The sequence below is a fragment of the Balaenoptera acutorostrata genome, chromosome 2, assembly GCF_949987535.1.
Source record: "Balaenoptera acutorostrata chromosome 2, mBalAcu1.1, whole genome shotgun sequence".
Taxonomy (NCBI): domain Eukaryota; kingdom Metazoa; phylum Chordata; class Mammalia; order Artiodactyla; family Balaenopteridae; genus Balaenoptera; species Balaenoptera acutorostrata.
This window is the reverse complement of record NC_080065.1, coordinates 128074141-128087751: the sequence shown is the minus strand read 5'-3', so window position 1 is coordinate 128087751 and position 13611 is coordinate 128074141. Positions and strand designations below refer to the sequence as shown.

Genomic DNA, 13611 nt, shown 5'->3' with positions numbered 1-13611 from the left:
TATCAAACATTTAGAGATGAGCTAACACCCATCCTTCTCAAACTCTTCCAAAAAATTACAGAGGAAGGAATACTCCCAAACTCATTCTATGAGGCCACCATCATCCTGATACCAAAACCAGACAAAGATATCACAAAAAAAGAAAATTACAGACCAATATCACTGATGAATAAAGATGTAAAAATCCTCAACAAAATACTAGCAAACAGAATCCAACAACACATTAAAAGGATCATACACCATGATCAAGTGGGATTTATCCCAGGGATGCAAGGATTCTTCAATATATGCAAATTAATCAATGTGATGCACCATATTAAGAAATTGAAGAAGAAAAACCATATGACCATCTCAATAGATGCAGAAAAAGCTTTTGACAAAATTCAACACCCATCTACGATAAAAACTCTTCAGAAAGTGGGCGTAGTGGGTACCTACCTCAACATAATAAAGGCCATATACAAAAGGGCTTCCCTGGTGGCGCAGTGGTTGAGAGTCTGCCTGCCAATGCAGCGGACACGGGTTCGAGCCCTGGTCTGGGAAGATCCCACATGCCGCGGAGCGACTAGGCCCATGAGCCACAATTGCTGAGCCTGCGCGTCTGGAGCCTGTGCTCCGCAACAAGAGAGGTCGTAATAGTGAGAGGCCTGCTCACCACGATGAAGAGTGGCCCCCGCTTGCAGCAACTGGAGAAAGCCCTCGCACAGAAACAAAGACCCAACACAGCCAAAATAAATAAATAAATAATTATTTAAAAAAAAAAAAAAAAAGGCCATATACAACAAACCCACAGCAAACATCATTCTCAATGGTGAAAAACTGAAAGCATTTCCTCTAAGATCAGGAACAAGAAAAGGATGCCCACTCTCACCACTATTATTCAACATAGTTCTGGAAGCCCTAGCCACGGCAATCAGAGAAGAAAAAGAAATAAAAGGAATACAAATTGGAAAAGAAGAAGTAAAACTGTCATTGTTTGCAGATGACATGATACTATACATAGAGAATCTTAAAGATGTACCAGAAAACTACTAGAGCTAATCAATGAATTTGGTAAAGTTGCAGGATACAAAATTAATGTACAGAAATCTCTTGCATTCCTATACACTAATGATGAAAAATCTGAAAGAGAAATTAAGGAAACACTCCCATTTACCATTGCAACAAAAAGAATAAAATACCTAGGAATAAACCTACCTAGGGAGACAAAAGACCTGTATGCAGAAAACTATAAGATACTGATGAAAGAAATTAAAGATGATACCAACAGATGGAGAGATATACCATGTTCTTGGATTGGAACAATCAATATTGTGAAAATGACTATACTACTCAAAGCAATCTACAGATTCAATGCAATCCCTATGACACTACCAATGGCATTTTTTACAGAACTAGAAGAAAAAATCTTAAAATGTGTATGGAGACACAAAAGACCCCGAATAGCCAAAGCAGTCTTGAGGGAAAGAAACGGAGCTGAGGAATCAGACTCCCTGACTTCAGACTATACTACAAAGCTACAGTAATCAAGACAATATGGTACTGGCACAAAAACAGAAACATAGATCAATGGAACAGGGTAGAAAGCCCAGAGATAAACCCACGCACATATGGTCAACTAATCTATGACAAAGGAGGCAATGATATGCAATGGAGAAAAGACAGTCTCTTCAATAAGCGGTGCTGGGAAAACAGGACAGCTACATGTAAAAGAATGAAATTAGAACACTCCCTAACACCATACACAAAAATAAACTCAAAATGGATTAGAGACCTAAATGTAAGACTGGACACTATAAAACTCTTAGAGGAAAACATAGGAAGAACAATCTTTGACATAAATCACAGCAAGATCTTTTTCGGTCCACCTCCTAGAGTAATGGAAATAAAAACAAAAATAAACAAAGGGGATCTAATGAAACCTCAAAGCTTTTGCACAGCAAAGGAAACCATAAACAAGACGAAAAGACAACCCTCAGAATGGGAGAAAATATTTGCAAACAAATCAACAGACAAAGGATTAATCTCCAAAATATATAAACAGCTCATGCAGCTCACTATTAAAAAAACAAATAACCCAATCCAAAAATGGGCAGAAGACCTAAATAGACGTTTCTCCAAAGAAGACAAACAGATGGCCAAGAAGCACATGAAAAAATGCTCAACATCACTAATTAGTAGAGAAATGCAAATCAAAACTACAATGAGGTACCACCTCACACCAGTTAGAATGGGCATCATCAGAAAATCTACAAACAACAAATGCTGGAGAGGTTGTGGAGAAAAGGGAATCCTCTTGCATTGTTGGTGGGAATGTAAATTGATACAGCCACTATGGAGAACAGTATGGAGTTTCCTTAAAAAACTAAAAATAAAATTACCATATGATCCAGCAATCCCACTACTGGGCATATACCCAGAGAAAACCATAATTCAAAAAGACACATGCACCCCAATGTTCATTGCAGTACTATTTACAATAGCCAGGTCATGGAAGCCACCTAAATGCCCACTGACAGACGAATGGATAAAGAAGATGTGGTACATATATACAGTGGAATATTACTCAGCCATAAAAAGGAATGAAATTGGGTGGTGTTGAGACGTGGATGGATCTAGAGACTGTCATACAGAGTGAAGTAAGTCAGAAAGAGGAAAACAAATATCGTATATTAACACATATATGTGGAACCTAGAAAAATGGTACAGATGAACCGGTTTGCAGGGCAGAAATTGAGACACAGATGTAGAGAACAAAGGTATGGACACCAAGGGTGGAAAGTGGCGGGGGGGTGAGGGGGGTGGTGTGCTGAATTGGGTGATTGGGATTGACATGTATACACTGATGTGCATAAAACTGATGACTAATAAGAATGTGCTGTATAAAAAATATATATATATAATTCAAAAATAAAAAAAAAATTTTTTTTCTCTTCAATTGTGAAGGTAATATATGAACACTGCCAAAAAAAAAAAATCAAGCAAAACAAGTAGATAAACATCAAAAGGTAACCCTTTCCTGTGCTAGAGATGACTCAATACTGGTTTTGTGCACGTATGCAATCTCTAACAGTATGTACATAAACAAGCAGTTATAAATATGTACAGTTTTCTAAAAACACAAATGGAAGCACATTATAGATGTCGTTCTGTGCACTGCTATTTTCATTTAACAATATCTTAAGAAACTGTTCCATATAAGTACACTACCTTACAGTACTTCACTGTACCATGGTTAATGCCCCCATTCATGGAGATGAAGGTTGTTCACTGGTTGTTGCTATGGTAAACAATGATATAAACCCCTGTTCCCTTGTATATGTCTTACCTAGAGAAAAAATTCCTATAAGTGGAATTTCTGGATCAGAAAGTATGTGTATTTTTAATTTTGAAAGATACTGCTCAATTAACCTCTCAAAGGTTGTACCATTACATTTAAGCATGAGTGTGACTCCTTCCTCAAATCCTTGACAACAATGTATAATCAAACACTTTGATCTTAGTCAATCTGATAGGTTAAAAAAAAAAAAGTCATCTGCTTTAATTTGCATTTTTTACTGAGGAGGAAAATTGAGAATCCTCTCCTATGTGTGTGTTTTAAAGTCAAGTTTACTGAGATATACTCAACCTTTTAAAGTATACACTTCCATGATTTTTGACAAATATATATACAGTCATGGGGTAACCACCACCACAGTCAAGATGTAAGTCATTGTCATCAGGCCCCCCCCCCACAAAATTCTCCTGTGCCTCTTTCTCCATAGCCAATCCCCTCTCCCTCCATCTCTAGCCCCTGGCAACCACTTTCCATAGCATAATACTTGTGAAATCCATCCGTGTTGTTACATAGGCCAGTAGTTTGTTCCTTTTATTACTGAGCACTATTCAATTTTATGGACATATCCACTGACCAGTTGGTAGACTTTGGGTTGTTTCCAGTTTTTGGCTGTTACAAATAAAGCAGCTGTAAATATTTGCATTCAGGTCTTATGGACTACATTTTCATCTCTTGGGTAAATACCTAGGAGTGGAACTGGGTACAAATATGTAGGAGTGGGTCATATGATAAATATGTTTAACTTTATCAAAACTTCCAAATGGTTTTCCAAAACAGTTGGGCCATTTTGCGTTCCCACCAGCCAAGAGGAGAACTCTAGTTGCTTCACATCTTCATCAACACATGATATGGTCATGTGTTTAATTTTGAAATTTTAGCTATTCTAGTAGGTGTGTAGAAATAACTCATTGTTAAAATTTGCTTTTCCTTAATGACTACTGATGTTGGTCATCTTTTCATGTACTTTTGGGCCATCTGTGTATTTTCTTTGGTGAACTGTTTGTTCAAATCTTGTGTCCATTTTAAAAACTGGGGTGGTTACATTCTGACTACTGAATTGCAGGAGTTATTTTTAATACATTCTGGATACAAATCACTTATCAGATACATATTTTGCAAATATTTTCTCTTGTAGCTTGGCTTTTCTCTTTCTTAATATATTTTTAGGAGCAGAAGCTTTTTTTTATTTGGGTAAAGTTCAGTTTATGAGATTTTTCTTTTATGGTTCCTGCTTTGTGTGTTTTCTTCTTGAAGTTTAATAGTTTTATCCCTTAGGTTTAGGACTATAATCTATTTTGAGTTAGTTTTTGTATATAGTTTAAGATAAGGGTTGAATTTATTTTTTTCTCATATGGATGTCCAATTGTACTAGTACCATTTGTTGAAACAAATGTCCTTTCCCTATTGAATTACTCTGACACCTTTATCACAGATCAATTGACCATATATGAGTGGGTCCTATTTCTAGATTCTCCTGTCTGTTCCACTGACCTATATATCATTCCAAAGAAAATATCGTCTTGCTTTCCTGCATTTAAACATTAGTTGTATTTTGTTTGTCTTCTTCTAAACTCTTCTTGAGCCTTTCACATCCTCCATCTCCATTACATCTTTGAGGAAGTTGTTCATGTAAGTATACTATCCTCTGTGTAAAATAAGACTTCTTTTACAGGCAATTCTTGCAAGGCAATTCTTACAGGCAATTCTTATAGGCAATTGTTCTTCTACAGGCAATTCTTGCAAGGCTAGATTTAATACTTAGCAATTTGATAAGCAAATCTGCTTATCAAATTTTTTCTGATTATAAAAGTTGTACCTCTGAAAAACTTTAAACACCTTCCATATCTAGTGCCTAAGAATCCAGAGTACTTACAGCCACTTCTGTTCTGAGATCCAAAAGCTACTGCTGTCTCAAGTCCCTGTCTTAGGAGAACCTGCCTGAAGCATCCCTATAAGCAAAGACGACAGTGGGAGGAGCAGACAGGAAGGTGAGCATCCATCTGTGGTCTCCATTCTCTGGGAAGTCCAGACTGTGGTTAATAGACCTTACTAGTTCCCAGAAGGATCAATCCTTCATCCAAGCAGTCTACTCTCTCCCAGTCCTGGTCATCATTTGTCTGCTCCCCTTTACTGGTGGCTAAAATTGGAAGTATACAACGTGCATGACTCTGCCGCTTCCATGAGGCTAGTCTTCAAACCTTGGGGCTGTTTCTGCAAGCCTTTAGGTCTTAGAAGTTGTCATGAAAAATATCTATTACTTTAGGGTTTCTTAGGGAAGAAGCTCTTGCTTGCTTTTATTTATGCCGTGCTGTGAAAGGGTGTGAGAAATGAAGGTCCCAGAGGAGTCAGAAGGATGGTTCATGGCTGGATCAGATATCAGTGGGTGAGGCATGCTACTGTAACTTGGTGCTTTAAAGCATCACAATTTAATACCTTCCATGTGTTCTCTATAGCACCAACCTGACTTTAAACATTAGTAAAACAAACAAACAAACAAAAAACAAAATCAAAACAAAACCGGAAAAAGTTACAGGATAAGAAGAGAAAAAATAGCAACACTAAACTTGCATTCCTTCACCACCACTGTGAGAAACTAATAAAGACACACACACATACACACACAAAGGGACAGAAAGTTTCAACAGCACAGAAAATGAGGCTCACAGTAAACGTTCTGCCTGTCCCGAGAGGAATATCCACCAGGCAAAGCTCAGGTGAAGCCCGGAGGAAGACCCACCTGGGGGAACAATGCGATAGGCGACGTCCTTCCGCCCACCCTAAAGTATAGCCGAAGCCACCAGAGCACAGCTCAGTATCCTGAGATTACGATCCGGGCAGTGAAATGAGAATGAGACTGGGACAGAAGTGGAGGGGTGTCTGCTTATATAAAGGGAAGTGAATTCAGAAGGGGAAGGTCCTAGAAGAAACATGAGAGTGACAAGTGAAGAACCACAGCACACTTCAGATTAACCAGGAAGTAACTCCACTTCTCCCAGAGCCATGACCAAATAGCAGAACCAGGAGAAATCTTTTCATGAGTACAGGTAGGTCCACACTAAACGAAAGATTTAAGAGCGCCAGAAAGTTGGACGGAACCATGTACAACAGTGTTCTAATATCAGGTGAGAGGCTGATTCTAACAGGACTCAGGAAAACTGCAGCAGAGAGAGGAGAATCTACCCACAGTGAAGTTAACTGCAAAGATTTATAAACGTCTCTGTGTTCAGGTTTAATGAAAAAGAAGATAAAAAAGCTGATAAAATACTTTTCATGAAACACAGAAACCAGAGCACTCTAAAAACATGTCAGAAAGCATCTGTTCTGTATTATAAATAAAATTCAGAAAAATATGGATGCTGTGAAATAAGAAATCAAAGCAAAAAAACGAACAGAGTGAAATAATAAAGGTGATAGCTGAAAGGTAGAAATGAAAAGAGCTAAATAAGTTAGTAAAAACACTGAAAATTCAATTACGAAATTAAAATTTGCATTATAAGCAGCAAAAAAAAAATCAGCCCAAAAGAAATTTAAATAAATGGCATGGATATAGGGTGCAAGTTTTAGAATTTTGCTATAATGCAAAGAATCAAGAGAAGAACAAACATTAAAAGATGAAAAATGAAGACGATTTATTTTTTTAAAGACTGAGAATTGCAGAATAACAAACAGAAAAAGAATTTGTTTTCCTTTAGAAAAATACGTGTGAAAATTCCTTCACTGGACCCCAACATGTATAAGAGAATGACTATATGGTGATATTTAAAGTAGTGGAAAGGGAGAAATTTTCTCCTTACATGGTTATTTGTCAATCAGATAAGTATTTGAGGAAAAGGAGAGTTAAGTTTCCTTTTTGCATGAATATATTCCAGATGGATTTCAAGGAAAATAAAAAGTTTTTGTAGTCCTGAAACGGGTAAGGTCTTTTAGGGCATAATCCATCTATGAAAAAGACTGACTTCATAAAAGATTTGACTTCATGAAAATTTTAAATATTCATAAGACAAAACAAAAACAAAAGTACCATAAATAAAGTTCAAGATGATAATCTGAAAAATAATATTGGTAACATAGCCTCCATACCTAAAAAGGTCTTAAATTCAAAAGATGAATACATCAATAGAAAAATAGGGAAAGAACACAAACAGGCAATTCATGAAAGAATAAAAAGTGGCAAGAAACAGAGGAAAAATGGCCAGCCTCCACCAGAATTACTTTTAAAAAATACTTATAATTTAAACGCAAAAAAGTAATAGAGTATGGCAAGGATGTGTGTGGTAAAGGACACTCACCTCAGACTTTGCTGACAGCAAATTTGGGAATATCAATTAAAGGCCTTGAAAACATGTACATACCTTGACCCAGCAATTCAACATCTTAAAATAAACCCTAAGGAAATAATTAAATATGCATATAAAAATTAAAAATAGGGACTTCTCTAGTGGCACAGTGGTTAAGAATCCACCTGCCAATGCAGGGGACATGGGTTCAAGCCCTGGTCTGGGAAGATCCCACATGCCGTGGAGCAACTAAGCCCGTGCACCACAACTACTGAGCCCATGCTCTAGAGCCTGTGAGCCACAACTATTGAAGCCCACACGCCTAGAGCCCATGCTCCGCAACAAGAGAAGCCACCTCAAAGAGAAGGCCGCGCACTGCAACAAAGAGTAACCCCCACACGGCAACGAAGACCCAACGCAGCCAAAAATAAATATAAATAAATAAATAAATTTATTTAAAAAATTAAAAATAACAGCAGCTAACATTTATTGACTAACATGTGGAGGCTCTGGACTCAGCAACCCACATGCATCTTTTCATTTAATCCTCCCACTATTACAGAGGCAGAGGCTATTACTACAGATAATGAGATAGAAGACTAGACGGGCTTAAATAATTTGTGTAAAATCAAATGGACAAGCCGTTTAATTATAACTTGCTTAACTGCAAAATGTACACTCTAAACCTCTGCTATCCTGTCCCATAGGGATGTTCACCTGAGTGCTTTCTAGAATGATGAAGAACTGAAATCAGTCTATGGATCTGGGAATAGGGGGCTGACCTACACAATACATGACCCAAAAAAGTCGCACTTTAGAGGAACCTGAATAACATAAAATAGACACTGTATTGTTATGTGACAGAAGACTGCTAAAAGCAGTATATATGCACAGTGTGATTCCAATTTGTATTTTTTATGTTATATGATAGAATATTATATTTAAAAGGTGACAGTCATATGATGAAACGGTCAGTAAAGATTGTCTCTGGTCTGCCCAACTTTTATTTTTCTTCTTTTCTACTTTTTCTATTTCTCCAAATTTGCTACTATGACCACTTATAACTTTTAATCAGAAAAAGGTATTTAAAATCTATACAGGGGGGGCTTCCCCGGTGGCGCAGTGGTTCGGGGTCTGCCTGCCAATGCAGGGGACACGGGTTTGAGCCCTGGTCTGGGAGGATCCCACATGCTGCGGAGCGACTAGGCCCGTGAGCCACAACTACTGAGCCCACGTGCCACAACTACTGAAGTCCGCGTGCCTAGAGCCTGTGCTCCGCAACAAGAGAAGCCATTGCAAAGAAGAGAGGCTCCCACTTGCCGCAACTAGAGAAAGCCCGCACAGCAACGAAGACCCAATGTAGCCAAAAATAAATAAATATTTTTAAAAATCTCTTATAAAAAACTATACAGGGAGAGACAGACATGTACTGAACATGCACAGACAGAGCTGTCTATATTTTTTAAATGTTGAGCTAAACCTTAGAAAGATTTATCTTTACTTAACATACGGGGGGAGAAAAAGTAAACAAACAACCAGTACACACATGGAAGCCACTCTATTTCTAGGAATCTACAAGTCTTCCTCCTCTTCACTCTTCAAAGACTAACGACCTCTGTTGCCAGGAGGAAGGGATAAGGGGCAGCACTTGGTATGACACTAGCAGGAGGCCACACTGCATATGCTATGAGAAATTCTGGCAAGCTTTCTTAAGGAATCCTAATCAGCAAAATATGATGTTCTCATAGTCTGGCTCTTCTGTTCTTCCTCCTACCTAAAGTCCCCCAATGTATCAAGAGTACACAAAGCCAACTCCAAGTGATCAAAGGAAGCCTCTGGTTTTACTTAATTCTAACTCATATTTTCAGTAATAAAAATGCACTATTCCATTTCTGAGAGACTGACCAATAATCCAAATCTTAGTACCTGGTACATAATAGGGCATCCAGTGAATATAGAACCCAGAATAGGGAATGAATGCTTCACACTCAGCCCAGCCATGTCAGGGAGAGGCTTTGGAGTATAGGAGCCATATTTTTTTACACTCTTGGCTAACCCAGTATAGTACAAGTACCAAGAACTGATGAAGATGAGAGCATGTTCACAAAGGGGAAGGGAGACAGGGCTCTGCCTTCAGGTCTGGAGTTTCTCTGGCCTAATGGGTGATCCCTCAATTCCAAGATCTCATGTTTAACTTAATTGATCCCTCAATTCAAGATCTCATGTTTAACTATCTCATGTTTAACTTAATTGATAGTAAGAATCCCAGATACCATTCTCAACACTTTTGATTAGATCTTGCACTGTGGTCATCTCTCAGCTCTGGTTGAACCTCAGTTTGGGATCCAGTCTATCTGTAATGTCCTCCTGGCAGAGACAGCTGGCCTTGTGACTTTTCAGCTGCTGGTTTTTATTTCTCATGACATTTCTGAGATGGTCATGATTATTTTGTCTGTCCCTAGGAAAACTGAGGAAGAGAACAGGACAAATATCTTGTTCAAAGGTCACTAAGGGAAGTGATAAAAACAACATCTTTTCATACCACTCTTTGCTTAGCACAAAAGAGCTAAGATGCTTCTTTTTTAAATTAGCAAACCCGTCTAAAATGTCGTATTTCTTTTCATTAGTGTCACCTTACATAATCATCTGCTGCCTCTGAAATCTCTCTGCCCCTTTGACTCCCCTGTATCTAGTTGGTTACAAAGTCCCATTGATTCTCTTTCTCCAATCATTTTGAGCTTGTCCTTTTTTCCTGACCTCAGAGCAGCTATCTGGTTCAGCCATTGATCAGGTATGCTCTGCCTAATCTATCCCAACTGTCTTCTTCCTCCATGTGATTCCATGATCAGATGTGTGCTCCACATTGCTGCCAGCATTACCCTCCTAAAACTAGCATCTGATAGAGTTACACCTATGTTGGACATACTTTTTAAAAAAATCACCCAGTAGCATTATTTCAGAAAAGCACTCCTCCATCATTCTATTAATAATCCTGCTCAGTCCCCAGGGTTCTATGGACTAACCCGTCACACACCCTACTCGCCCCACCACCACCAACCTCCTAGAGGTGGCATGGGATCACCAGAGACAGGCACAGGATCCAGGCCATCGGGATCAATCTTCTGTACGTCATGTGATTGGCCTGAGACTGTGAAATGAATCATGTGAATGGCCCCCATATGGACCAATCAAAATCCGCCCTGGGACCTTCTGTCAAAACCGTCAAGAAAGACACTCTCCTTTCAGTGATACAAGCTTCAAGGACCACTGAGGCTGGATTATCTGGGACCTTCCCACAGAGAATATAGTCAATATGAAGACAAGTAGAGCTTACAAATAATGAGAAGCCAGAAGAAAGGAGTGGGAAAGCCTCCAACAAACGTGGAGTCACCAGACCCTGCCATGCTTCTGTCATCTTGGACTCACCAGTAATGTGAACAAATAAATGACTATTCTGAATTGTCTTCTTGACACTTTTGTGTAAAAAGAGTACTAACACATACAACTCCACTACTTTGAAATTTTAATAGCATCTTACTTCCTACAGAGAAAAAAAAACCCCAAACTCCTTAGCATAATATTCAAGTTCCTCAACCAAAGGGGCCATTTCAGCTTTTCAGCTTTCACTCTCCTGTTCCAGCCTCAAGTACTTTGAAATATTATAATAATAATATTACTACTAGTGAAATCAATACTCTTGGTTCATGACATGTCCTGAATCCGAATTATTCTTCTGTTCTCTCCTTCACTACTCCATCTTCTAGATCCAGCTCCCACTGGGTGCCAGCATCGTATTTTACATTACAGCTTTCACACACCTGCATAACTCCCCCTACCTGGATACTCTGCAAACAAAGAATGACTCTTTCGGGGCTTCCCTGGTGGCGCAGTGGTTGAGAATCTGCCTGCCAATGCAGGGGACACGGGTTCGAGCCCTGGTCCGGGAGGATCCCACATGCCGCGGAGCAACTAGGCCCGTGAGCCACAATTGCTGAGCCTGCGCGTCTGGAGCCTGTGCTCCGCAGTGGGAGAGGCTGCGGTGGTGAGGGGCCCGCGCGCCGCGATGAGGAGTGGCCCCCACTTGCCACAACTGGGGAAAGCCCTCGTACAGAAACGAAGACCCAACACAACCAAAAGTAAATAAATAAGGAAAAAAAAAAAAAGTGACGAAAACTTGAATGAGTAAATATATGAACTACAAAAGTTTAAAAAAAAAAAAAAAAAAAAGAATGACTCTTTCTAAAGTTTCATCTCTAGCACCTGACAATCTGCTTCAGAGAGCAGACACTCCACAAATGTTTGCAGCTCTGATTGGAAATGAAAGACTGAGGATTGATACCTGTTAGACTCTTCATTCTTTCTTACATTAGAACTTTTAAAAAATTAACCATATCACCGTACAACGCAGCAACTGCACTCTTGGGCATTTATCCCACAGAAACAAATTAATCTTCATACAAAAACCTGTACACAGTGTTTACAGCAGCATTATTCACCCCAGACTAGAAATAACCCAGCTGTCCTTCATAGGGTGAATGGCTAAACAAACTGATCTCACTGCAACTACCATACATGAGACTTTTGCTTACAAGAGGCGAGTAGCTCTCTCGAAAAGAGATAGTTTTTCTGATCAACATGAGAGACGATATTTCTATACATATAAAAATTATTTTCAGAAACTGGGATGGCAAAAAAAAAAAAAAAAAATGACAAATACTAACAAAGAGAAGCGTCCCTGCCCAAAACACTGAGCGGGGACCCTGAGCGACAGTCTATCTCTTAAGAGTGCACAAGCTAGGCTTCCATGGGGATGAGTAACAGCCACGGGTCTGTGAAATCTGATCTGTTTGCCATTTAGAGCCACGTGACTCACCGAGTCTGCATTCATATCTAAAAATACAGGAAATCTGCATTCATATCTAAAAATACAGGAAATCTGCAGCCTAGGCAAATTTGGCTCATTGGCTCATGGGTTTTTGATTCAAATGCTGCACATTTAGAGAGAGTAGTTTTATATTTATACCAGCCAGCTGCAAAGGAGCTTCTGCTGCTCAAATGACAGAGACTAAGCGGAAATCTAGCAGCAAAGAGGATCAGAAGACTTATCTGCTTCTACACATTTTATCTGGGAGTCATGGGATGGCACCTCCTCAGTCACTGGGAACATGAGAGCTGAGGTCCTCTGCAGGCTAGAAGGATGAGCTTCCTTGGGCAATGGGTGTGCCCCATGAAATGCCGGTCTCCAGAGGACAGAGGGAGTCATGAGCTATTAAAGACAGAGTAGGGTGTGGCGGTCACATGAGTGGTGGAGCGCTACTTGGACTGGTGGCAACCAAGTCCACAGAGAGGGTGTGGCGCTTTGGACCGGCCATTTTTTGTTTTGTCCAATTCCACTCAGTGTCTCTTCCAGTAATGCCTGTAGCCATGACTGCTGGTGAGTGGGTCAGCTGATTTCTGGGATTTACCTCTTGGACACCCAGATTCCTTCTCAAGAGGCTCCCCCTTCAACCATTGGGCACTGCCTGGCAGAGCCACTGCACTCACCCATCAGGATACTCAGCAGCTTCTGCACTCTGGAATTGACCCCCACGATTCGGTAGAGCCCTTGCTCATTGATCCCTGAGAAGAGAAACAGTGATGATTTAATTAGAGGCACGTCAGAACACAAGTCAGGCGAACCCAGCCAAATGCACTTTTTTCATTTTCTCGGGCCTTCTAAAAGCTGCTCTAATTAAAGTTCCCTGTCACTCAGCTCTGCTCTTAGCGAAGGAGTGGGATTTGGTACAACTGTCTAGGATTTCATGGATGTGCTGCACACTTCAGCCCTCGTATTAGTTCAGTCATCAGAGGGGCAGGAAACCTCCCTCTTCTCTTGCCAAGGCAGCATCTGAAGAGTTTTGAAAGATGCGAAATATATACTTTTAAACATGTCATATTTAACCAGTTTTTTAATTTAAAAAGACAAAAATGAAATGATAAAAAAAATTCGTACTACAG

At 39.5% G+C, this 13611-nt stretch overlaps 1 protein-coding gene across 4 annotated transcripts in view; it reads right to left on the bottom strand.

Annotated features, from left to right (window-relative positions):
• The window catches only part of ARHGAP26 (Rho GTPase activating protein 26), a 472115-nt gene that overhangs the window by 180398 nt on the left and 278106 nt on the right, over window positions 1-13611 (bottom strand). For all 4 annotated transcript variants that reach the window (XM_057540933.1, XM_057540934.1, XM_057540935.1 and 1 more), the window contains exon 14: window positions 13159-13233. In XM_057540933.1, the coding sequence (XP_057396916.1) occupies window positions 13159-13233 (75 nt within the window). The remainder of the gene's footprint in view (window positions 1-13158; window positions 13234-13611) is intronic.